Raw genomic sequence first — 25,548 nt, 5'->3', positions numbered from 1 at the left:
CAAAACCTGCCTTTGTATGCAGCAGTCTGAATTTATGATAATCATTAAAATCCTTGGGACTCCAGGAAGATGGCAGATTGGTGAGCTGTATGTTTTAGTTACTCCTCCAGGAAAGTAGGTAGAAAGCCAGGAACTGCGTGGACTGGACACCACAGAGCAATCTGACTTTGGGGATACTTCATACAACACTCATGAAAACGTGGAACTGCTGAGATCAGCGAAATCTGTAAGTTTTTGCGGCCAGGGGACCCACGCCCCTCCCTGCCAGGCTCAGTCCCGTGGGAGGAGGGGCTGTCAGCTCCGGGAAGGAGAAGGGAGAACTGCAGTGGCAGCCCTTATCGGAAACTCATTCTACTGATCCAAACTCCAACCATAGATAGACTGAGACCAGACACCAGAGAATCTGAGAGCAGCCAGCCCAGCAGAGAGGAGACAGGCAGAGAAAAAAAAAAACAACACGAAAAACTCCAAAATAAAAGCGGAGGATTTTTGGAGTTCTGGTGAACATAGAAAGGGGAAGGGCCCTGAGGCGCATATGCAAATCCCGAAGAAAAGCTGATCTCTCTGCCCTGTGGACCTTTCCTTAATGGCCCTGGTTGCTTTGTCTCTTAGCATTTCAATAACCCATTAGATCTCTGAGGAGGGCCTTTTTTTTTTTTTTTTTTTTTAATCCTTTTTTCTTTTTCTAAAACAATTACTCTAAGAAGCCCAATACAGAAAGCTTCAAAGACTTGCACTTTGGGCAGGTCAAGTCAAGAGCAGAACTAGGAGAGCTCTGAGACAAAACGCAATAATCCAGTGGCTGAGAAAATTCACTAAACACCACAACTTCCCAAGAAAAGGGGGGTGTCCGCTCACAGCCATCATCCTGGTGGACAGGAAACACTCGTGCCCATCGCCAGCCCCATAGCCCAGAACTGCCCCAGACAACCCAGTGTGACGGAAGTGCTTCAAATAACAGGCACACACCACAAAACTGGGCGTGGACATTAGCCTTCCCTGCAACCTCAGCTGATTGTCCCAGAGTTGGGAAGGTGGAGCAGTGTGAATTAACAAAGCCCCATTAAGCCATCATTTCAGCAGACTGGGAGCCTCCCTATACAGCCCAGCAGCCCAGAACTGCCCTGGGGGGGCGGCACTCACCTGTGACATAGCACAGTCATCCCTCAACAGAGGACCCGGGGTGCACGGCCTGGAAGAGGGGCCCACTTGCAAGTCTCAGGAGCCATACGCCAATACCAAGGACTTGTGGGTCAGTGGCAGAGACAAACTGTGGCAGGACTGAACTGAAGGATTAGACTATTGCAGCAGCTTTAAAACTCTAGGATAACCAGGGAGATTTGATTGTTAGAGCCACCCCCCCTCCCTGACTGCCCAGAAACACGCCCCATATACAGGGCGGGCAACACCAACTACACACGCAAGCTTGGTACACCAATTGGACCCCACAAGACTCACTCCCCCACTCACCAAAAAGGCTAAGCAGGGGAGAACTGGCTTGTGGAGAACAGGTGGCTCGTGGACGCCACCTGCTGGTTAGTTAGAGAAAGTGTACTCCACGAAGCTGTAGATCTGATAAATTAGAGATAAGGACTTCAATTGGTCTACAAATCCTAAAACAACCCTATCAAGTTCAGCAAATGCCACGAGGCCAAAAACAACAGAAAATTATACAGCATATGAAAAAACCAGACGATATGGATAACCCAAGCCCAAGCACCCAAATCAAAATACCAGAAGAGACACAGCACCTAGAGCAGCGACTCAAAGAACTAAAGATGAACAATGAGACCACAGTACGGGAGACAAAGGAAATCAAGAAGACCCTAGAAGAGCATAAAGAAGACATTGCAAGACTAAATTAAAAAATGGATGATCTTATGGAAATTAAAGAAACCGTTGACCAAATTAAAAAGATTCTGGACACTCATAGTACAAGACTAGAGGAAGTTGAACAACGAATCAGTGACCTCGAAGATGACAGAATGGAAAATGAAAGCATAAAAGAAAGAATGGGGAAAAAATTTGAAAAAATCGAAATGGACCTCAGGGATATGATAGATAATATGAAACGTCCAAATATAAGACTCATTGGTGTCCCAGAAGGGGAAGAAAAGGGTAAAGGTCTAGGAAGAGTATTCAAAGAAATTGTTGGGGAAAACTTCCCAAATCTTCTAAACAACATAAATACACAAATCATAAATGCTCAGCGAACCCCAAATAGAATAAATCCAAATAAACCCACTCCGAGACATATACTGATCACACTGTCAAACACAGAAGAGAAGGAGCAAGTTCTGAAAGCAGCAAGAGAAAAGCAATTCACCACATACAAAGGAAACAGCATAAGACTAAGTAGTGACTACTCAGCAGCCACCATGGAGGCAAGAAGGCAGTGGCACGATATATTTAAAATTCTGAGTGAGAAAAATTTCCAGCCAAGAATACTTTATCCAGCAAAGCTCTCCTTCAAATTTGAGGGAGAGCTTAAATTTTTCACAGACAAACAAATGCTGAGAGAATTTGCTAACAAGAGACCTGCCCTACTGGAGATACTAAAGCGAGCCCTACAGACAGAGAAACAAAGAAAGGACAGAGAGACTTGGAGAAAGGTTCAGTACTAAAGAGATTCGGTATGGGTACAATAAAGGATATTAATAGACAGAGGGGAAAAATATGACAAACATAAACCAAAGGATAAGATGGCCGATTCACGAAATGCCTTCACGGTTATAACGTTGAATGTAAATGGATTAGACTCCCCAATTAAAAGATATAGATTCGCAGAATGGATCAAAAAAAATGAACCATCAATATGTTGCATACAAGATACTCATCTTAGACACAGGGACACAAAGAAACTCAAAGTGAAAGGATGGAAAAAAATATTTCATGCAAGCTACAGCCAAAAGAAAGCAGGTGTAGCAATATTAATCTCAGATAAAATAGACTTCAAATGCAGGGATGTTTTGAGAGACAAAGAAGGCCACTACGTACTAATAAAAGGGGCAATTCAGCAAGAAGAAATAACAATCGTAAACGTCTATGCACCCAATCAAGGTGCCACAAAATACATGAGAGAAACACTGGCAAAACTAAAGGAAGCAATTGATGTTTCCACAATAATTGTGGGAGACTTCAACACAGCACTCTCTCCTATAGATAGATCAACCAGACAGAAGACCAATAAGGAAATTGAAAACCTAAACAATCTGATAAATGAATTAGATTTAACAGACATATACAGGACATTACATCCCAAAGCACCAGGATACACATACTTTTCTAGTGCTCATGGAACTTTCTCCAGAATAGATCATATGCTGGGACATAAAACAAGCCTCAATAAATTTAAAAAGATTGAAATTATTCAAAGCACATTCTCTGACCACAATGGAATACAATTAGAAGTCAATAACCATCAGAGACTTAGAAAATTCACAAATACCTGGAGGTTAAACAACACACTCCTAAACAATCAGTGGGTTAAAGAAGAAATAGCAAGAGAAATTGCTAAATATATAGAGACGAATGAAAATGAGAACACAACATACCAAAACCTATGGGATGCAGCAAAAGCAGTGCTAAGGGGGAAATTTATAGCACTAAACGCATATATTAAAAAGGAAGAAAGAGCCAAAATCAAAGAACTAATGGATCAACTGAAGAAGCTAGAAAATGAACAGCAAACCAATCCTAAACCAAGTACAAGAAAAGAAATAACAAGGATTAAAGCAGAAATAAATGACATAGAGAACAAAAAAACAATAGAGAGGATAAATATCACCAAAAGTTGGTTCTTTGAGAAGATCAACAAGATTGACAAGCCCCTAGCTAGACTGACAAAATCAAAAAGAGAGAAGACCCATATAAACAAAATAATGAATGAAAAAGGTGACATAACTGCAGATCCTGAAGAAATTAAAAAAATTATAAGAGGATACTATGAACAACTGTATGGCAACAAACTGGATAATGTAGAGGAAATGGACAATTTCCTGGAAACATATGAACAACCTAGACTGACCAGAGAAGAAATAGAAGACCTCAACCAACCCATCACAAGCAAAGAGATCCAATCAGTCATCAAAAATCTTCCCACAAATAAATGCCCAGGGCCAGATGGCTTCACAGGGGAATTCTACCAAACTTTCCAGAAAGAACTGACACCAATCTTACTCAAGCTCTTTCAAAACATTGAAGAAAATGGAACACTACCTAACTCATTTTATGAAGCTAACATCAATCTAATACCAAAACCAGGCAAACATGCTACAAAAAAGGAAAACTACCGGCCAATCTCCCTAATGAATATAGATGCAAAAATCCTCAACAAAATACTTGCAAATCGAATCCAAAGACACATTAAAAAAATCATACACCATGACCAAGTGGGGTTCATTCCAGGCATGCAAGGATGGTTCAACATAAGAAAATCAATCAATGTATTACAACACATTAACAAGTCAAAAGGGAAAAATCAATTGATCATCTCAATAGATGCTGAAAAAGCATTTGACAAAATCCAACATCCCTTTTTGATAAAAACACTTCAAAAGGTAGGAATTGAAGGAAACTTCCTCAACATGATAAAGAGCATATATGAAAAACCCACAGCCAGCATAGTACTCAATGGTGAGAGACTGAAAGCCTTCCCTCTAAGATCAGGAACAAGACAAGGATGCCCGCTGTCACCACTGTTATTCAACATTGTGCTGGAAGTGCTAGCCAGGGCAATCCGGCAAGACAAAGAAATAAAAGGCATCCAAATTGGAAAAGAAGAGGTAAAACTGTCATTGTTTGCAGAGGATATGATCTTATATCTAGAAAACCCTGAGAAATCGACGATACAGCTACTAGAGCTAATAAACAAATTTAGCAAAGTAGCGGGATACAAGGTTAATGCACATAAGTCAGTAATGTTTCTATATGCTAGAAATGAACAAACTGAAGAGACACTCAAGAAAAAGATACCATTTTCAATAGCAACTAAAAAAATCAAGTACCTAGGAATCAACTTAACCAAAGATGTAAAAGACCTATACAAAGAAAACTACATAACTCTACTAAAAGAAATAGAAGGGGACCTTAAAAGATGGAAAAATATTCCATGTTCATGGATAGGAAGACTAAATGTCATTAAGATGTCAATTCTACCCAAACTCATCTACAGATTCAATGCAATCTCAATCAAAATTCCAACAACCTACTTTGCAGACTTGGAAAAGCTAGTTATCAAATTTATTTGGAAAGGGAAGATGCCTCGAATTGCTAAAGACACTCTAAAAAAGAAAAACGAAGTGGGAGGACTTACACTGCCTGACTTTGAAGCTTATTATAAAGCCACAGTTGCCAAAACAGCATGGTACTGGCACAAAGATAGACATATAGATCAATGGAATCGAACTGAGAATTCGGAGACAGACCCTCAGATCTATGGCCGACTGATCTTTGATAAGGCCCCCAAAGTCACCGAACTGAGCCATAATGGTCTTTTCAACAAATGGGGCTGGGAGAGTTGGATATCCATATCCAAAAGAATGAAAGAGGACCCCTACCTCACCCCCTACACAAAAATTAACTCAAAATGGACCAAAGATCTCAATATAAAAGAAAGTACCATAAAACTCCTAGAAGATAATGTAGGAAAACATCTTCAAGACCTTGTATTAGGCGGCCACTTCCTAGACTTTACACCCAAAGCACAAGCAACAAAAGAAAAAATAGATAAATGGGAACTCCTCAAGCTTAGAAGTTTCTGCACCTCAAAGGAATTTCTCAAAAAGGTAAAGAGGCAGCCAACTCAATGGGAAAAAATTTTTGGAAACCATGTATCTGACAAAAGACTGATATCTTGCATATATAAAGAAATCCTACAACTCAATGATAATAGTACAGTCGGCCCAATTATAAAATGGGCAAAAGATATGAAAAGACAGTTCTCTGAAGAGGAAATACAAATGGCCAAGAAACACATGAAAAAATGTTCAGCTTCACTAGCTATTACAGAGATGCAAATTAAGACCACAATGAGATACCATCTAACACCGGTTAGAATGGCTGCCATTAAACAAACAGGAAACTACAAATGCTGGAGGGGATGTGGAGAAATTGGAACTCTTATTCATTGTTGGTGGGACTGTATAATGGTTCAGCCACTCTGGAAGTCAGTCTGGCAGTTCCTTAGAAAACTAGATATAGAGTTACCATTCGATCCAGCGATTGCACTTCTCGGTATATACCCGGAAGATCGGAAAGCAGTGACAAGAACAGATATCTGCACGCCAATGTTCATAGCAGCATTATTCACAATTGCCAAGAGATGGAAACAACCCAAATGTCCTTCAACAGATGAGTGGATAAATAAAATGTGGTATATACACACGATGGAATACTACGCGGCAGTAAGAAGGAATGATCTCGTGAAACATATGACAACATGGATGAACCTTGAAGACATAATGCTGAGCGAAATAAGCCAGGCACAAAAAGAGAAATATTATATGCTACCACTAATGTGAACTTTGAAAAATGTAAAACAAATGGCTTATAATGTAGAATGTAGGGGAACTAGCAATAGAGAGCAATTAAGGAAGGGGGAACAATAATCCAAGAAGAACAGATAAGCTATTTAACGTTCTGGGGATGCCCAGGAATGACTATGGTCTGTTAATTTCTGATGGATATAGTAGGAACAAGTTCACAGAAATGTTGCTATATTAGGTAACTTTCTTGGGGTAAAGTAGGAACATGTTGGAAGTTAAGCAGTTATCTTAGGTTAGTTGTCTTTTTCTTACTCCCTTGTTATGGTCTCTTTGAAATGTTCTTTTATTGTATGTTTGTTTTCTTTTTAACTTTTTTTTCATACAGTTGATTTAAAAAAGAAGGGAAAGTTAAAAAAAAAAAAAAAAACAAGGAAAAAAAAAGATGTAGTGCCCCCTTGGGGAGCCTGTGGAGAATGCAGGGGTGTTCGCCTGCCCCACCTCCATGGTTGCTAACATGACCACAGACATAGGGGACTGGTGGTTTGATGGGTTGAGCCCTCTGCCACAGGTTTTACCCTTGGGAAGACGGTTGCTGCAAAGGAGAGGCTAGGCCTCCCTATGGTTGTGCCTAAGAGCCTCCTCCCGAATGCCTCTTTGTTGCTCAGATGTGGCCCTGTCTCTCTAGCTAAGCCAACTTGAAAGGTGAAATCACTGCCCTCCCCCCTACGTGGGATCAGACACCCAGGGGAGTGAATCTCCCTGGCAACGTGGAATATGACTCCCAGGGAGGAATGTAGACCTGGCACCGTGGGACAGAGAACATCTTCTTGACCAAAAGGGGGATGTGAAAGGAAATGAAGTAAGCTTCAGTGGCAGAGAGATTCCAAAAGGAGCCGAGAGGTCACTCTGGTGGGCACTATTATGCACACTTTAGACAACCCTTTTTAGGTTCTAAAGAATTGGGGTAGCTGGTGGTGGATACCTGAAACTATCAAACTACAACCCAGAACCCATGAATCTCGAAGACAGTTGTATAAAAATGTAGCTTATGAGGGGTGACAATGGGATTGGGAAAGCCATAAGGACCAAACACCACTTTGTCTAGTTTATGGATGGATGTGTAGAAAAGTAGGGGAAGGAAACAAACAGACAAAGGTACCCAGTGTTCTTTTTTACTTCAATTGCTCTTTTTCACTCTAATTATTATTCTTGTTATTTTTGTGTGTGTGCTAATGAAGGTGTCAGGGATTGATTTAGGTGATGAATGTACAACTATGTAATGGTACTTTAAACAATCGAAAGTACGATTTGTTTTGTATGACTGCGTGGTATGTGAATATATCTCAATAAAATGATGATTAAAAAAAAAAAAAAAAAAAAAGAATTGGGGTAGCTGGTGGTGGATACCTGAAACTATCAAACTACAACCCAGAACCCATGAATCTTGAAGACAGTTGTATAAAAATGTAGCTTATGAGGGGTGACAATGGGATTGGGAAAGCCATAAGGACCACACTCCACTTTGTCTAGTTTATGGATGGATGTGTAGAAAAATAGGGGAAGGAAACAAACAGACAAAGGTACCCAGTGTTCTTTTTTACTGCAATTGCTCTTTTTCACTCTAATTATTATTCTTGTTATTTTTGTGTGTGTGCTAATGAAGGTGTCAGGGATTGATTTGGGTGATGAATGTACCACTATGTAATGGTACTGTAAACAATCGAAAGTAAAAAAAAAAAAAAAAAAAAAAAAATCCTTGGGTTAGATAAGCAGGGCAGAAAAGAGAACCGAAAACCTTCAGAAATGCTAACAAAGCACAAAGCAAACTACCAATATATATTCCCACAGAGATGGTCAGCTGCATAAGAGATGCATTTCTCCCAACCTAAGCATTTTGGCTTGTTGTAACGAGAACACACAATCCTCTCGAGTTCAAACCACTGAAATACTGCCACCGTTCTCAAGGCATGGAAACCTGAGGAGTTTAAGGCCCCTCTTGCCATTACCATGCACATACACACCTGGATGTGGAAAGACAAATGCCTCCCCCCTAAAAAGCCCAGGCAGCTAAGGAAGGGGGCCAAAGGGGAGAGTCTCCTCCCAGCCACGGAGGCCACCTTGGGGCCGGGTGAGCAGTGTGACTGGACTCACCGCAGAGTTGGTGAAAGCCCTGTGAGCAGGCTGCCCACGGTCTCTTCTCCCTCAGGCCCCACTGCTTTTAAGGAGTTCGTGGTTAGGAGAGTTCCCAGCCATATTGAAATACTGTTCTCCACACTACAGTATGGTGACGGTTAGGCTCCTTTGTCAACTGCCATTATCTTTTTTTTTTTGCTGGGGTAGAGCTGGGCGTGGGAGAAGGGGTGAACTCTGTTGGTGAGAGATAGACAGAGGGATCAACGGGGAGAGGGGGTGCATGTGCAGTGGAGAGGCTGGACCAGAGACCAGGCCAGGAGTCCTGAGGCTGAGGCTCTCCTCTAGGCCATGACACTAACTAGCCGTTACCTCTCTGAACCTCAGTTTCTTCCCTTTCAACATAAATATAATAAAAATGAAACCCCTATCTAACAGAGAGAGCTAAGGAGGTGAAGGTACTTTGAAAACTAAATTTGTTTTAGAATTGCAAAATATTACTTTTGTAGAAGGCATAAATAAAGACTCCTGATTTTTCAATCTTAGAAATCTGGTTTCTAAATCTAGTTCCTTCTAGAACATCTAAGGAAGTGCAGGTGAGAGCAGGTAAGGAAGGAGAAAACTGGTCTACCCCACAAGACCAGGGGGTGATAGCTGGCAAAGGGCAGCCACGAGAATCACCAACAGCAGTCTGAAGACTACAGTGTGATGGTTGGGTTCATGTGTCAACTTGGCTAGGTGACCCAGCTGTCTGGTCAAGCGGGCACTGGCCTGACAATTGCTGTAAGGATATTTGAGGCTGGTTAATAAACCAACGGGCTGGTTTGTTGGATCATCAGTCAATTGACTGCGGCTGACTGATGACTCATCAAGGGGCATGCCTTCCACAATGAGAGAATGCAATTGGCTGGATTTGGTCTGGGTGATCAGCCGGTTTGTTGGATCATCAGTCAATTGACTGCAGCTGACTGATGACTCATCAAGGGGGGGCGTGACTTCCACAATGAGAGAATGCAATTGGCTGGATTTGGTCCGGGTGATCAGTTGAAGGCTCATAAGCCGGACGGTTAGAGAACCTTCACTTCTTCGGCTGCCCAGTGAAGCATTTCCTGGGGAGCTCGTCAAAGTTTCCTGAGGAGTTCATCGAGCACGTTCGTCGAAAATCCCAGTTCATTTCCTGAGGAGTTCGTCGAAGTTCCCGGTTCGTTTCCTGAGGAGTTCGTCGAAGTTGTCGGTTCGTTTCCCCAGGAGTTCGTTGAAGTTGTCGGTTCGTTTCCCGAGGAGTTCATCGGACATCTTCCTTGGAGTTGACAGTTTGTTACAGCTCTCATTGATTCTATCTCCCTAGAGAACCCTAACTAATACATACAGTGTGAGAATGAACAGGCCTAATACACTGTGGTATGACCTGGAGACATCAAGAAAAAGATCACTGCAGTGTTCTCTGTAGAATTAGGTTGGAATGTAATATTAGTTAAAACTATCTATTAGACTCCAATAATACAAACATTTTCAGCAATTAAAAGGATGAGGTCATAGGGGAAAATATCTAACAAGGAATATACCCATTCTCTAATAATATAGTACCACCCCATTGATCACCCAACACATCATCATCCTCATCATTCACATCACCACCACCACCAACAACAATGACAACAACTATGAAAGGAGCAGAGCAGGGAGATGCTTCTCTTTCCACCTGCCTATTCCAGGCAGGTATTATAAGTCTCCAAAGGTTTCAGACTAGAAAAGCTGGAGAACACTGTTCGAGCTAACTCTTCCATCACCCTCCAACCCCCTGAAAATCCTATTGAGTATTGAGTATTTGGTACATGTGAATATCTGCAAAAATGGCAAGGACACATTGTGTTGTGAATTCAGCAAAAGCCAACTTATGTAGCATGGCTTCTCATTTGGCTGGGTAGAGGGTAGAAGAATGAAAACTGCCTGGAACACTCAAGGCATGTCATCTTTCCAGGAAACAGAAATGGGATCAGATGACAAGTCTAAAGATTAACCTTCCAAAAGGCAACACACAACCCAACTGAGGTGAACTGTCCACACAGCATGGATACCATCCAGAAGCATAAATCACCACCTTGAAACTCCAGTGTGTCCCTCTGGGAATCCAGGCATTTACAGGCAAATGGGTATTAAACACATTTCCAGATGAGGGATTCCCTTGTATCTACTCCAGAAAGGGGCAGTAGTGGGAAGAACAAGTCAGAAAACACATAGCAAGCTCCCGGAAGTAATGTGAAACAAATTCAGTTACACATCACACACTGTGTCACGCCTGTAAGGATTTATCTGAAGGTGCCAAGTCCTATTCAGTGAAGAAATGTTAAAAATGGATCTATAAGTTTGAAAGTACTTCAAAATAAAAAGTTAAAAAAAACCCTAAGTTACCAAACCAAAAAAAAAAACAAAAAAGAAAGAAAGAAAAAGAAAGAGGAGGTTATCTAATCTAAAGCTCATGTCTCAGAAAACACTAAAACACTTGATGCTCATGCTAAAATCTATGGGAAGAACAGGAAAGGCTATTAAGCCTCAAAGGTTCTTGGAGAAGCACCAATTTAACTCTTCAAATTTAAATAGCTTCCACTAATACCGTAACATGAAGTTTACACCACCTGGGATATATCCAGTTTAGCTCCAGAAACTGGAGCTGGCCAGAACTGACCTCAGGCCTTTGGTGTACACAAATAGAGCATCTCCCACTAAGATGAATGAACCAAAGTTTCAAAAGCCCAAACTGGGCTTGGGAATTTCCACCACATTTTTCTCTTTCTCAACATCACCTTATAAAGTTAGCAGTTCCCTAAACAGGCTAACACATTAGTATCACATTGGGAGCTTCCTAAAAATACAGATTCTCAGGTCCTATCACTGAAATTAGTCACATATTCTCACTCATCCACATAATTCTCTCTCTTTCTCCAACCCCCCACCTCTTTTAAACCTTGAATGAACTTAGTATTTGGGAAATATTGTACCACAACCTAAGCCTCAACGTCACATTGATTCCTCTGCTCCAACTTTAAACTTTAAATAAGCCTGGGATGACAGCTACCTAATCAAAGCAAACATGGGTTACTCATGAAATCTGTTAAGAGAGATAACAGTAAATGAGACAGCAGCAACTTCTTTTATATCCTCATATCCAGAGCTCAAAATAGTAACATCTTCCCTAGCTAGTTTATTTTCTAACTAGGCTCTATCTTGATTCAACGATGACTCCATCAAGAAAGGGCTGTGATCCCAGCCATTTGCTGCTGGTTCCCCAGGCACAGAAACTGGAGAGACACAACTTTTGTTTTCTCCTGGGAATAAGCTACAATGAATCCACTACACGTATAAGCACACATATATGCCTTCCTGGTACTGAAGTATAATGAAAATATTTGAAGTGTGGAAATGGCAAATATCAAGTCTGTTCTACCCTACCAGCTCCTTACTCTACATAGAAAAAACGCCTTCTCTGTTTTACACTGAGAGCCAGGAACCCCTAAATTCAAAGTGAGTTATCCTTTCAGTGAAACCTAAATTGGGAATTTAAATTGGGAATTTAAAAAGTGTAAAAACCCAAAACGTTTCCTTCTAATAAAACACAAGAGAAATATTTAAGGAGAAACATAATACTATCACAGATGTGACAATCTACTCGCTGAAACTTCTGTTCTGTAAATTAGAAATAATAACATAAAAAGTAGATTAAAATGGTTTTCTCCTACCTGGATCCTCAGACACATCCGTCGGTAAGGCTTCATCCAAAGTGCTTTTCAAAGCTAGCAGTGTTTTGTTTGGTTTGGTTTTTAAGGGACGAGAGAGAGAACAGAGAAGAAAAGAAAAGGAAAAAAAAACTATAAAATTTTCTTCCTGAGGCACATTACATTAAAACATAAAATCCCCAGTTGTCACTTATGAAAACAGGTCTTACAAACCTCTACAAGTTGCTATAGCATTTGCTAAAACAATACAGACCTCCTGAAGTATGGAAATAAATTCTCCTACAGAGAACGAAGCTGAATTTTCAACTTTCCAGAGAGAGTGCCTCTAGTGGCTTGGAGGAGTACTACCAGGAAGCATCAGGAATGCCCCCCTCTTTCATTCCCGACACCCAGACCAATATATCAAAATCTGTGCAGGTGGGACCCGGCTTCAGTATTTTTAGAGCTTGCCAGTTTATTCCAATGAGCAGTCAAGGCTAAGAGCCACCAGTTAAGAGAGTGATCATAGTACACAACAATGTTGGCAATGTCCAGTTCTGCTGGCTCCTCCTAAACAAGTATACTTTAGTAGAGAGTGTGCAATTATTGTTTCTTAAATGGAAAACTCATTTTTCATGTTTATTCCCAACACAAAGCTGAATTAATGGCAGGTCTCAATAATAAAAGCTGAAATCGCTTCACTGATTTTTAGTCTCTTCATATAAGTCTCTCCCACTAATGCACAGGGAATCAATATCAGACAATAGAAGGAATACTGGCTTCAGAATTAGAAAATCTTGGTTCTTGTCACAGTTCTTTTTCTTACTGAATAGGCAAATGATTCATACTATCTGAACTTCAGTTTACTCATCTTTGAATTTTTTTTTTTTTTTAGTGCTCTGGTTTCCTTTTATTTAATCAAAGACTTGTGGATAAACATAAATACAGCACAATTACTTCAGATCATTCTTCAAATTGTATACACACAGACCAATGAACGTAATCTGAAAGAAATCTGCAGTCAGCAATGAAATGCATACAGCTTTTCCTTCCCTCGCTCAAAAAATTTTTAAACCATACAAACTTAGAATCTCATCAATTTGGGGCAAAATTTAGGAGTTTAAGAAGTTGTATTTTCTTATTTAAAAAGATTAAATTACTGTATAATTTGGAAGAATTTGCTTTAAGTCTAGGACGCAACTATTTGAAGGATTTTGTTTGAAAAAAATTGATGTATTTTGTACCTTAAAATTTGTTCTGACTCTTAATAAAAAGCTTTCTAAAAAACAAAAAAGAATCTCATCAGCACACACTCTGTGACAAATGATTCAGACATAAATAGTGGGTGCGAAGAAACTATATGCTAACATATGTATAACCTTTGTTAATGAAAAAAAACAGAAGCAGCCATAATGATTAAGATACATTCAGTTACTGATAACTAGTTGTGCCCTAAGGGGCATTATCAAAAGAGAAATCGTGCTGCAGAGAAAAGCTATATATACATACACATTGAGAAAATAAACAGCAAGATTAACGCATGCATGTTTAATACTGGAAAAATCACAGCCCTCCAAAATTTCTCCATGTTTGTTATAAAAAGCCCTCTGCACTCAACTAAAATTAAAATGATCTTAAAAGGATAATACTTGTAAAGTTTACTTAAGTCTTTTCAGCCACAGAAACTGCAATGGAAATAAATGTTCAGAGTCATTTTCAAAACAAAAACAAAAATCTATTCTTTTGATGACATGCATGATTAAAAGGTCTATGCAAGATACATTGCTCTACATTCCCAATGACTAGGAAAAAAAAGCTCAAGTCAATTTTTAGTTTGCAGATGGTCAAAGGATTTTGTATTCCAGCAGGAGTTCAAATCTTCTGGATCTTTTCGCCAACAACTACTGGATTTTCTTTTCTGATTTTCTCAGCAGCATCAGCTTTGTAATTGTAAGAGCAATTGTGTACATCTGAGTAACGGTGTACACCACAGTAAACATTTCCACACCGGCATTCAAACCCAGTAAGTCCCACTTTCTTCCTGCACACGAAACAGCGATTCTTCTTTTGTTTTGGTTTTTCAAGAGACTTGCTTTGCTCTTCTGATGGCTGATGTGCCGTATCTGATACTGAAGATGGAGGATCACATTCAAGAGGAACAAGGCCCTCTGCTCTGGGTCCTTGCAGATCTTCTGTTTCAGGTACTGCTTTGTCCACAGATGTACTGTCCACTTGGGAAGATGCTACAGATTCTGATAAAAGTGACTGATTTGATACAGGGCTTGGCTGCATAGATGAAGACGTAGAGTCTAACGTTGACTGAACTTCTGGGACACTGCCATCTGTGCACTGAACTGGTAAAGATTCAGACAGACTACTGACAGAAGTTGCAGGGGGACTTATTCTACCATTACTACTATTCTGTCTTTGAAGACGTTCTTTATAGCATACTGAACACATGCCATTTGTACGAGGGTTTCCATAAAATCCGCAGCCAGTGGAACAAAGCATAGGCACTTGGCTGTGATTAGTTTCTTGAGCCATGTTCCTCTGTTTCACACACAGTTGAGGTTGACGAGCAAACAGCTGTCCTGTATCTTGAGACAGACATTAGCTTCCTGCCTTCCCTATCCTCATTAAGCAGCTACTTTAAGTTTGAGTTTTATGCAAGAAAACATTTTAAAGCCTTCAGTGTTTTACTGCAGCAGACTTCAGATTCATTCCTGGCAGCGGTTCTCTCCACCTGATGCACTGCCCACCACCGCCAGTCGCCGCTGGTGAATGGGGACAGGTGAGGCCGCCAAACCTCTGCTTGCTCCGGCCCCGCCGCCGCCAGCGCCTCCGTCCGCTGTTTATTCATCTTTGAATTTTATGTGTCAAAACATACCAACCTCCATTCAGTTTTGTGAGGACTGAATGAGACAATATATGAGGAAGGAACTGGTAGATTATAAAGCATTATAAAGAAGTATGGAGGGCTTTCCAGATATTACTAGGCCAACTCATCTCTGTGACTGATGGTAGCTATGACATGGAAACTGGGTTGAACTGCTTCTCACCTACCCAATAAGATAGGCAAATTGTTGGTGGGCTCCATGTCACATCCCCACACTGTCAAAGTCACAGAAACAAATAAAAACCCCAGGACAGAAACCCTGGCCAGAATAGAACTTCCTCGCGGATTAGCCCTATATACAAATATGCATTTATATTTATGTTCTAGGATCATATCTGCCAACACAACATGTTAAGTTCTAAATTCTTTCAGGTTCCAGTCATTCCCTACTTAGTCTGAGCAGATTCCAATGCAAGCTGTCAGAGGTGGCTGCGGGTCAGGAGTGAATAAGGGGCCCATGAGAGGAGGGGCTCTGGACCCTCAAGTTCTTGTTACCATTTTATGAACTATAGTTTTTATTTTTTGAACAATTTGAACCACTTCATCTATCCAAATGTGTTCAATATAGAGAACTGTCATCATATGCCCTAGCAGCCAGCCATTACAAAAGAATTGGATGAGGTCAAACAGGTAGAATGTCCTTAAAGGAAGAATACTCATTTTTTTCATACCTTGTTTGTCATCAATAGACATATCTTGGATAGGTACAGGAAAGTCAGCCATGTCTTTAACAGATGCCTTCTTGGAAAAGAAAAGTAAACAAATTATACTGGTTGGAATGGAAATTAAACGATATGCACATATGATGAAAATGTAAAAGTTACATTTCTTCTCAATATTTCTGTTTTCAGCAAACATTGACATTTTATACTATTTTATTTTTAAGTTCCTAGTGAGATATAGGTTAATTTGCATTTAAAAACTGGCATGCACAGAGGAAAACATGAGTAATTCAGATTGAGACGTGTATAGACCATGTATTAAACTTAGAATCTGGTTTGGGATTCAGCCAGAGAACTGCATAGCATTTGCCCATTCAACCAAGAACAAACCTGGACTTCACATACTTTGTCTGACAAATGGGCCCATAATGTGGATTTTTTTTGCCAGGATCTGTTATGCAGGGAGGGTCCAAATCTGATTAAAATGTAGTCCTTGTTGTGGAATAAAATAATTTTATTGAAGAGCAGATCAAAATTTTCTCCAAATTTGTGAGGGAATTCTTTACATACACTAATAAGATGAATACCCAATTGATAAATTATTAATTATTTTTAAATTCCATTTTAAATTACTTACCACCAATTTATTTCTTATAAAATCTCAATGAGCACATACTCTAAGACCTCTGATAAGATTAAATTAAAGAAAATTATACTCATATTTACTTTTTTTTTAAGGATTCCCATAACACCTTGCATTGGCGCGGTACATTTGTTACAATTGATGCAAGCACATTTTTGTAACTGTACTATTATCTACAGTCTATGGTTTAATTTAGGGTTCATGGTTTGTGTTATTCAGTTCCATGAGTTTTGTTTTTAATTTTTATTCTAGTAACTTATATGCAACCTAACATTTCCCGTTTTGACCACATTCAGATATATATGTCAATGCTGCTAATTAACGTATTTACTCTTTATATATGTAACCAAACCCTAGAAGCATATATACAAGAATGGAGGAGTGTCTGGGTAGATGGGGGACAGGGATGGGAGGAGGATTTGCAGAATATGCCTTTTTGATAGTCTTTATATATTAAGCATATTCAAAAAACTAAATTTAATTTAAATTAAAAATTTAAAAGAAGCAGAGTAGGGTACTGTACTTTTTTATAAACCTATAACTGCTCTAAAAAAATTAACTTAGAAAAAAAGAAGTAAATTGCTTGCTGCCTGGTACTCTAAAAGGTCAACTGTCTACCTCTCAGAAACCAACAACCCCAACAAGATAAGCAATACTTCTGTTGCTGAACTGATACAAAAGATGCAGTTATTGAACTACCTGGTGGTAACCTGATCTAGGACTTACCCAACCCCTAGTCAGGTAATTATTGGCATTACAACAAAACCTCCAGATATAATTTTCTATCTCCAATAGAACAGAAAACATATCTAACAGTGCATTTCCTTCATTTTTCTTCTCCCACCCAGTATAAACCAGATCATTTAAATGAAGAAAATAAGGGAAGAGAGTGTAGATTAAAATACATTATACATCACTGAAAGAAATTAAAGATCTAAAAAATGGAAGGATATCCCACGTTCATGGAACAGAAGACAATATTGTTAAGATGGCACTTTCTTGCAGAATTTGACAAGCTGATCCTAAATTTCATATGAAAATGAAAGGAACCCAGAATAGTCAAAATAATTTTGAGAAATAATAACAAAGTTGAAAGACACACACTTACCGATTTCAAAACTTACCACAAAGTTACAGTAATCAAGACAGTGTGGTATTAGCATGATAGACATAGATGTCAATGAAAGAGCAATAAGAGTCCAGAAATAAACCCTTATATTTACACTCAATTGATTTTCCACAAGAGTGTCAAGACAACTCAATGAGGAAAGAATGGTCTTTTCAATAAAAAGTGCTAGGATAACTGATATCCACATGCAAGATAATAAAGTTGTTCCCATACCGCATACTATACACAAAAATTAACTCAAAATGGATCAGAGACCTAAATGTAAGACCTAAAACTATAAAACTCTTAGAAGAAAACACAAAAGTAAATCTTTGTAACCGTGGATTAGGCAACAGTTTCTTCTACATGACACCAAAAGCACAAGCAATAAAACAAAAACAGAAAAACTGAACTTCATCAAAATAAAAAATGTTTGTGTTTCAAAGGACACTATCAAAAAAGGGAAAAGAAACCTCACCAAAAGATAGAAAATCATTCATCTAATAAGGCACTTGGATCCAGAATATTCAAAGAACTCGTACAACTCAATAATAAACAACCCAATTAAAACATGGACAAAGGATTTGAATAGGGAATTCTTGAGAGAAGACATATAAATACGGCTAATAAGCTTATGAAAATATGCTCAACATCATCAGTCATCAGCGAAATGAAAATCAAAACCACAATAAAATGCCACTTCACACCCACAAGAATGGTTATAATCAAAAAGACACAATAACAAGCGCAGGTGAACCTCATATACTGCTGAGGGAATGTAAAATGGTGCGGCTGCTTTGAAAAACCATCTGGCAGTTCCCAAAAAGGGTAAAGATAGAGTTACAATAGGACCCAATGATTCCACGCCTAGGTATATATCCAAGAGAACTGAAAACATATGTCCACACAAAAACTTGTATCCGAATGTTCATAGCAGCATAATATACAACAGCTAAAAGGTGGAAACAATCCAAATGTCCATCAACTGATCAGTGGATAAACAAAATGTGATATGCCCATACAAAAGAACATTATATGGCAATAAACAGAAATGAAGCACCGATTTACCTACCCTACAACATGAATGAACCTTAAAAACATTATACTAAGTGAAAGAAGCCAGTCACAAAAAAGACCATATATTGTATGATTCCATTTATACGAAATGTCCAGAATAGGCAAATCCATAGAGACAGAAAATAGATCAGTGGTTACCAAGGGTTGGGACAAGGGGAGAATGCAGAATGGGGTTTCTTTTTGGGGTAATGAAAATGTTCTAAAATTAGACTGTGGTGACGGTTGCATAGGTCTGTAGATATATTAAAAACCACTGTATTATACACTTTAAATAGGTAAACTTTATGGTATGTGAATTATATCTCAATAAAGGTGTTAAAAGAAAAGAAAAAAGAAAGAAATCCAGTAGTCTAAGAAACACTGCTAAAGAGGCGTATACCTGGAATTATACTTTGTAATCCTAAAAGGAAATAAGTACAGGTCTGTTGTCATTAGAAAAAGGTGTACTGCTAAGCAACTTCTCATGCCCTGAGACATGAATCAGCCAAAGCTCTGTTCACAACACCAACACCTCTGCTGTAGTCATCACTCACAGGGCTGGTACCAAAATCTACTTAAATTCCATGCATTCATGATAGATAAAAGACTAGTAGATGTTATTTAAAAAAAAAATTCTGGTAGAACAATGAATAATAGTTTAGAAGAACATGAAATATTTATTCATTGGCTATTAAAATCTAACTTACACCTCTTGAATGGCCAACCCAATAATTAACTTTATTACTCTGCCCCTGAATTCTACCTGTTTACTGCATCATTATCTAAAAGCACTCCACTCCCAAAATAACAAATTAGTTGGGAAAGAGGTTTTTTGGTTTTGCTTTGTTGTTTGGACAGGGTAAAGAATAAAAAATTAAGTAGCTTTTACCCCCTCTCACAGGAGCCCATTCAAGTATATGAAAGTATATAAAAACAGCCACATATAATGTCCATAAAGGTGAACATACATAATGTTATCAAGAACATCAATCTGTATGTGTATATGTATGGCTTGTGTGTGTATGTGTGTGTGTGAAAAAAATCTACATTTCCAGACCTTATGGGTACCGGCATATTTGCTCTTTTCTTTTAGGTAGATAATGAATGACCACATGGTAAAAAGCAAAATGAGTCAGTAATTAAGTTCCACAAAAAATCAGTATTACTTGTCTCTGTTGAAAGAGCAAAGACCATCTAATTCCACAGTAAGTTGGGAAAAAATGCTTATCTGGAGATAATGAGAAGTTATAACTTTTTTTTAGTAAATCACCAGACAACCTCAAAATTTTACACAAGTAGGGTGACCTATTCAAAAAAGTGGGGCAACTGCATAAGACAGCTGTAAAAGTATCCAGCCTGGCTAACTGTTGTATCTGTTTCACCTTCATATGCATTCTACATAAAAACAAACTTAAAAAAACAAAATTCTTCAAATGCGCATCTATCACTTTTCCTAAAATCACTCTTCTTTATATCCTTTTCCCATGAGTAGAAATCTGTTGAGGAAAGCAACTTGAAGGCTACAACACAAAGAAACAGTAGCCTAGAGACAAAGAGAGATGCGATGCAGAGGGAGCTCTATAGAAGCAGTCTTGATTTTCTCACAGAGGAGCAGAAAATGTCATCTAAAACACAGGCTACAGGTATGAGAGCCCTGTGTCAACTAATAATCACACACAATTACAATAAAAAACTAACAAATGTCCCTGTATCCTGGCCTTTGATTTCCATCACCTTGCAACAATTTTAAGTAGTGTCAGAGGACTCTAGTAGGAGTCTATGAATAAATCCCCATTTATCAAACATTTCAAGATTTTTGGGGGGAAGGGGACAAAAGGTATCATAAGTTGTCATTATAGTAATCATGATGATAATGACAGCAATGCTAACGATGATAACAATGAATAACAATGACCTTAACGATGGCTCCTATTTATTATTGGTCCATAGCTAAGGATCAATAAGCACTAGGCCTTATATTTGTCCTCACATTAATGGCCCAACATGGTGGGAATTCTCCAAGTTTCATTTGGAGATCATCCAAATCAGTCTTCATTTGTTTCAAAAGCTAAAATCTCTGAGGGAGAAGGCAGCTTTAAATGTTATCTAGGGTCTTCATATATAGATCTAAAATCTCCTCTGAAAGCTGTTCTGGTTCACTATCCCTTGTTAGTATCCAGCTACTAAAAATAAAACCTTAAAATGTTTACTAGAGAATTAAGTTTAGTTGAAGTGAATACCTTGGCTAGCATTTTCTGACTTGGTTTGGCTCTACCTAAATTTAACCTTGAGAACATCAAGAGAATACTTTGCTTTAGCTACCAAATCTAGTTTTAGAGTGAAAAGAAAAGATTAATTATAGATACTTTTGGAGTCTAGATTTTTTAAAAAGCCTGAAGTAATTACCAAGTATTAAGAGAAAACATTACAATAGTGGATTTTCCAGAATTTATTAAAGAAAAAAAAAGGCTAAAGGATTACACACATCCTTACTTAATAACATAAGAAGATCTTTTACCTCGATCCGATTCAAGTCACGGGGTTGCTGGGTTGCCGGCACTGACTCAGAATAAGAATCGAATAATGTACACTCCCACTTGGGCTTAGGAAAAGCTAAGAAAAAGCACAGAAAAATAGATAAGAATATACAGTAAGCTTCAGTGGTCATTGTTTCCTATCAGCTTTTCTGTGCTTACTAAATATAACAAAATCAGCTAATTCTAATCCACCTCTATGGCACTACCCTGCTGAGGCAGTGTTTAATGGTCTTTATGTGGACAACCTTAGTTCTCCTATCATTCATCCCCGGTCTACATGTGACGCAACTGAGGAATAGGGAAGTTAAGGAACTTACAGCCACATAGGGCTGGTAAAGGGACAAGCAAGGATTGGAACCCCAGCAGTTCGGCCGGCAGACCCATGTCCCTAGCATTTCAGGTTGTGGCCTAACGGTCCTTTTCCATAGTAATTATCTGGAGTGTTAACTATGCTACTAGCATAAATTTTAAATGGCAGTAACTATGGCAATAGTTTTAACACTATAAACGTTAACTAAGAAGATAATTTATTTCCACTATTGCTGTTGGAAATTAATAGACAAGATCTTATAATGACATACGCCTACGATAACTTTATGAAATGCTCATCTGTTTGGTTAGCAAGAAAAACAAAAATAAAAGCATAAATTCTTGCTGAAAGAAGCACCATCCATTTGGGTTTCTTCCAGCACACAGCAGTGACAGGGGCTGGTAGCTGGGTAGCTGAGTGAACGGGCATGAGGAGAAATCCCACTACTAGGTGAGCTGCTCCTTAACACCCAGACTAGTTCCTAGAAGCAGGCTCTGCTTCACCATTTTGGCACAAAGTAATTAGGAAAGAAACGTCTCAACAGCTAGAAAATTTGTCAATATTCCCAAGAGGAAAAGCAGATTGGGGTAGATGACAAACAGAAGCTACAAATCAAATTTGTCAAGACAAGCTATTAAGAATTCAACGTTTTTATGCAATATTTAAAGTAAAATGTTTGAACCAAATGTTAAACATGGATTGACATTGCTTGTGGTCCTTCCCTACCCTCCCACTGCTACTGTGGTGTGAAATGCCAAAATCCCTCTGCCATAAAGAACAGGCCATCGAGCTATCAAGCTGCCATGTGCAGTTGAGTACAAGCAACTTCATTTGCTCACTATGGTCTGAATTTCACTCCAAATGCCATCAATTAAGTGACATCTCTTTCGAACGTGTCTACTCCTCTCTACCTACACTTTCACCCTCCCGGGGCAAGCCCCAGCTGCCCGACGGGACTGCTGCCGTGACTTCTACCTCGTCTGCCTGTTTCCACCCTGCCCCTCAACACCTATTCTCTGGATGGCAGCCAGCATGATCCTTTCAAACAGCAAATCTGATTGTGTCACTTCTCTGATCAAAACCCATCAAGGTTATTGCCCATGATTCGCTCCCCACCTTCCTCCTTAGCCCCTCTTGCCCTTCCTCCAGCCACTCTGGCCTGAACCTCCCATTCCTCCCATGCTCCAAGCTTCCACCCCTTTCAGGGCCTCTCCAGCACACCCTGCCGGTCCCTCTACAAGAACCCAGGCTTCCCCTTCTTCACCTACTTAGCCCTTAGTTCAACCTTCATATCGCAGCTCAAACATTCGAGGAAATCGTCCCTAAGGTTCTGCGCCCTCTTGCTGCATCTGTACTTTCTCTTCACAGCACTTTTCACCAGCCACAATGACATGTTTGTGAGTTTATTTAACCTCTATCCTCTAATGATTGGCAAGTTCCATGAGGGTAGGAACTGCATTTTATATAGCCTTCAGACCCCCAGAGCATACCACAGTGCCTCTCATATAGCAAGCTCTCAATAAACATTTTTAGCAAACTATATGGTACAAATCTATACCAGAATCCACCCAGTCACCTAGACATGGGAAGCCCAAAGGGCTCATGATTAATCCACCAAATAATCCAGTGTATTCTTCTAGCTCTGTTCTTCCATTTTCACTGTTAAAGAAAAGGGATTATTTCTGTAATTAAAGTAAAATGACATCAGATACAATTCCTGTTTCATTATTTATTGAATAGAAGCTTGTATAGTTTTGAATGTATTATGGTATCAACCAGAATTATACTCACCAATCTTGTTGACTGGATTAGATTTTTGAAAAGACTGAATACAGATCAATTAGAGAAATGTTGGAAAAAAACTGGAAGGTAAAATTAAAAAAAAAAAAAGCTAAATATTGTGTGTCATAAAAATGAACAATACACACACACACAAAGCACAGGACCACTCATGCTTTGCCAACAGTCTAACAGCACACAGAAGACTGAGAAGGTTCCAGTCATTTTCTTGAATGATATACAAAGATAAACATAGGTGATACTGTATTTAAATATTAACTGCTAAAACCTCAGGGTTTACCTAAACTACACTGTCACTGAATTTGATGGGGTTGTATGAGGTTTCTCATGGTTTCTGTTAGGACTATATAATTATTATTTATGATTACTCCCACAAGCCATGGAAATGATATGTCATTTTTGCTTAATTGAAGGGTATTAATGGATGTGTCAGTTGTTTCTATATCAATTCATGCTGACAGTCTCCATTAAAGACCAGGAAGAAATAAGGGATTTCATTCCAAGTGAAGGGAGATGCCTCCTGATTGGTGCTTTTTAGAAATCACTCCCCTATACTGAATAAGCAAGTCAACAGGAGCCGTTTGCAGCAATAAATGAATCGAGAGAACATTTCCCCTCCGTTAATACAGGAAAGACTTTCAGATTTTCAGATTTTCTTAAAATTTCATCAGTGACTTTTGAAACAGTCCTTGAAACCTTTAGACATTTAAAAACTGAGTTTTCAAAGAGTCATGACACCTGGCATAGGTTCTACAGCCATACTGCATCAGAAACAGTAATAAAGCATTAATCAAGACCAAAAATGGAAAGCCAAACGTGTGCATGGGAGATGAGTTTACTGGGGACTCTCCCCAGGGCTCAAAAGAGGAAAAGATGAAGGTATTAAAAATAATTAAGTAACCCTGGATCTGACCATTAAGCTCCATTAGAGAGGGACAAAAGGCCCACATGGCCCTGCCCTCAAGAGAAAGGGTACCTCTATTACCCTGCACTGACTTGGTAATGGAAGCAGGCACTCTCCAAGAGAGCCCCAGGAAGGGGAGGGAGAGAGAGATGGAGAGAGACATCAAAAAGGAATTAGAGCAGTTTATCATGGTGCCCAATTGCAAGCTAATTCCTGGGAAACCATAAGGATCTTCCCCAGCCTTTATAATTAAGGAAGGGTAACTACCTAGGGCTATAGTCTGCTGTAGGCAGAAGCAACTGTTATCAGCGAAGTCCAAGTCCTGAAATGAATCATTGCTTTTGCTCTCTGAATCCTCCCCTTCATACATTTTATGGAGGCTTTTAGGGAGGAGCCCAGAGTGGGTCACTCTTCCCCTAACATGTTTACCTATCACTGGCACCTGCCACAGGTTTCTTCCTTTTGGTTGAGTCCCCAATACAGAAAATTACAGAACTTCTATTTAAGGGAACCAGAGACCCCAAGACAAGTCATCTTCTACTTTGAATCTGGTGTTTTCCTAACAAGGATACTAGAAAAGATAACTTAAGGCCTTTTCCAAATCTAACCACAAAATGTATACTGTATTATGACTAATCACGGTTTCTTTAGACCCTGCAAGAATTCATTGAGCTGTACAGTTGAGATTGCAGTACTTTGTGTGTTTTACTGTATGTAATTTTTTAACTTTTTAATTAAGGTATAAGAGTTTTATGCCATTTCATCCTCCAAGGTCTCTTGGGGAGCCTGGGACGAGCCTAAACATGTCAAGTCAGCACCTGGCTCTACAAGAAGACCTTCCCCTTCATCTGGTATCAGCTGGGAGGCTCAGTACTTGACTACTCCACAATTTACATGAAAGAATAAATTACTGTGGTTCAAATCCATCCAGTTGGCACTGGTATGGGAATAACAGATGATTCAGACTTACCTAAATCATCCCTAATACTCATAGTCTAAGATCTGAAAGTCTAATAGTTAAAGAAAAATAACTGCAAATACCAAGGACTCCCCAAAGTGTCTGGACACTATTTTAAGAATCGGAAGTTTCTTATAAGGCCTGGATGGAAAGGCCTACATTTTTGGAGTTATGATGAGGCCTCACCTGCTTGCAGGTACTCTGACTGCAGAGTTGGTGGTAGGCACTCGGGCAGTGGGTAGCCGTTCTTCCGGGCCACAATGAGATGAAACGCAGCACAGAATTCAGACAGGGTAAGGGCTCCATCGCAGTCAGCATCACTAAGTTCCCTAAACATAACAGATCC

At 39.2% G+C, this 25,548-nt stretch overlaps 2 protein-coding genes across 3 annotated transcripts in view; both read right to left on the bottom strand.

Moving 5' to 3' along the window:
- LOC119523330 (ralBP1-associated Eps domain-containing protein 2-like) overlaps window positions 1-25,548 on the bottom strand; it is a 237,802-nt gene that overhangs the window by 36,357 nt on the left and 175,897 nt on the right. The window contains exons 9-12 of the mRNA XM_037822099.1: window positions 25,389-25,531; window positions 21,212-21,306; window positions 15,896-15,965; window positions 12,353-12,406 (exon numbers count right to left, since the gene is read on the bottom strand). Coding sequence (XP_037678027.1) covers window positions 12,353-12,406; window positions 15,896-15,965; window positions 21,212-21,306; window positions 25,389-25,531 — 362 coding nt within the window. The remainder of the gene's footprint in view (window positions 1-12,352; window positions 12,407-15,895; window positions 15,966-21,211; window positions 21,307-25,388; window positions 25,532-25,548) is intronic.
- Window positions 13,839-15,211, bottom strand: LOC119523239 (AN1-type zinc finger protein 6-like). Of its 2 annotated transcripts, XM_037822022.1 has the most exons (2): window positions 14,509-15,211; window positions 13,839-14,463 (listed from the first exon to the last, which is right to left on the bottom strand). In XM_037822022.1, the coding sequence occupies exons 1-2, from the start codon at window positions 14,870-14,872 to the stop codon at window positions 14,201-14,203; spliced, it is 627 nt and encodes a 208-aa protein (XP_037677950.1). In that variant the 5' UTR covers window positions 14,873-15,211; the 3' UTR covers window positions 13,839-14,200. The 2 variants fall into 2 exon arrangements, with proteins under 2 accessions (XP_037677950.1, XP_037677948.1); XM_037822020.1 differs by having other exon boundaries at window positions 13,839-15,211.

This window comes from Choloepus didactylus, chromosome X (genome assembly GCF_015220235.1).
Source record: "Choloepus didactylus isolate mChoDid1 chromosome X, mChoDid1.pri, whole genome shotgun sequence".
In the NCBI taxonomy this organism is placed as follows: Eukaryota; Metazoa; Chordata; class Mammalia; order Pilosa; family Megalonychidae; genus Choloepus; species Choloepus didactylus.
Note: the sequence above shows the minus strand (reverse complement) of the source record. Positions and strands in the feature narration are given on the sequence as shown.

What these genes read in the sequence shown, in the direction of transcription:
- LOC119523239 (XM_037822020.1), bottom strand. Translation starts at nt 14,872, where the DNA reads ATGGCTCAAGAAACTAATCACAGCCAAGTGCCTATGCTTTGTTCCACT.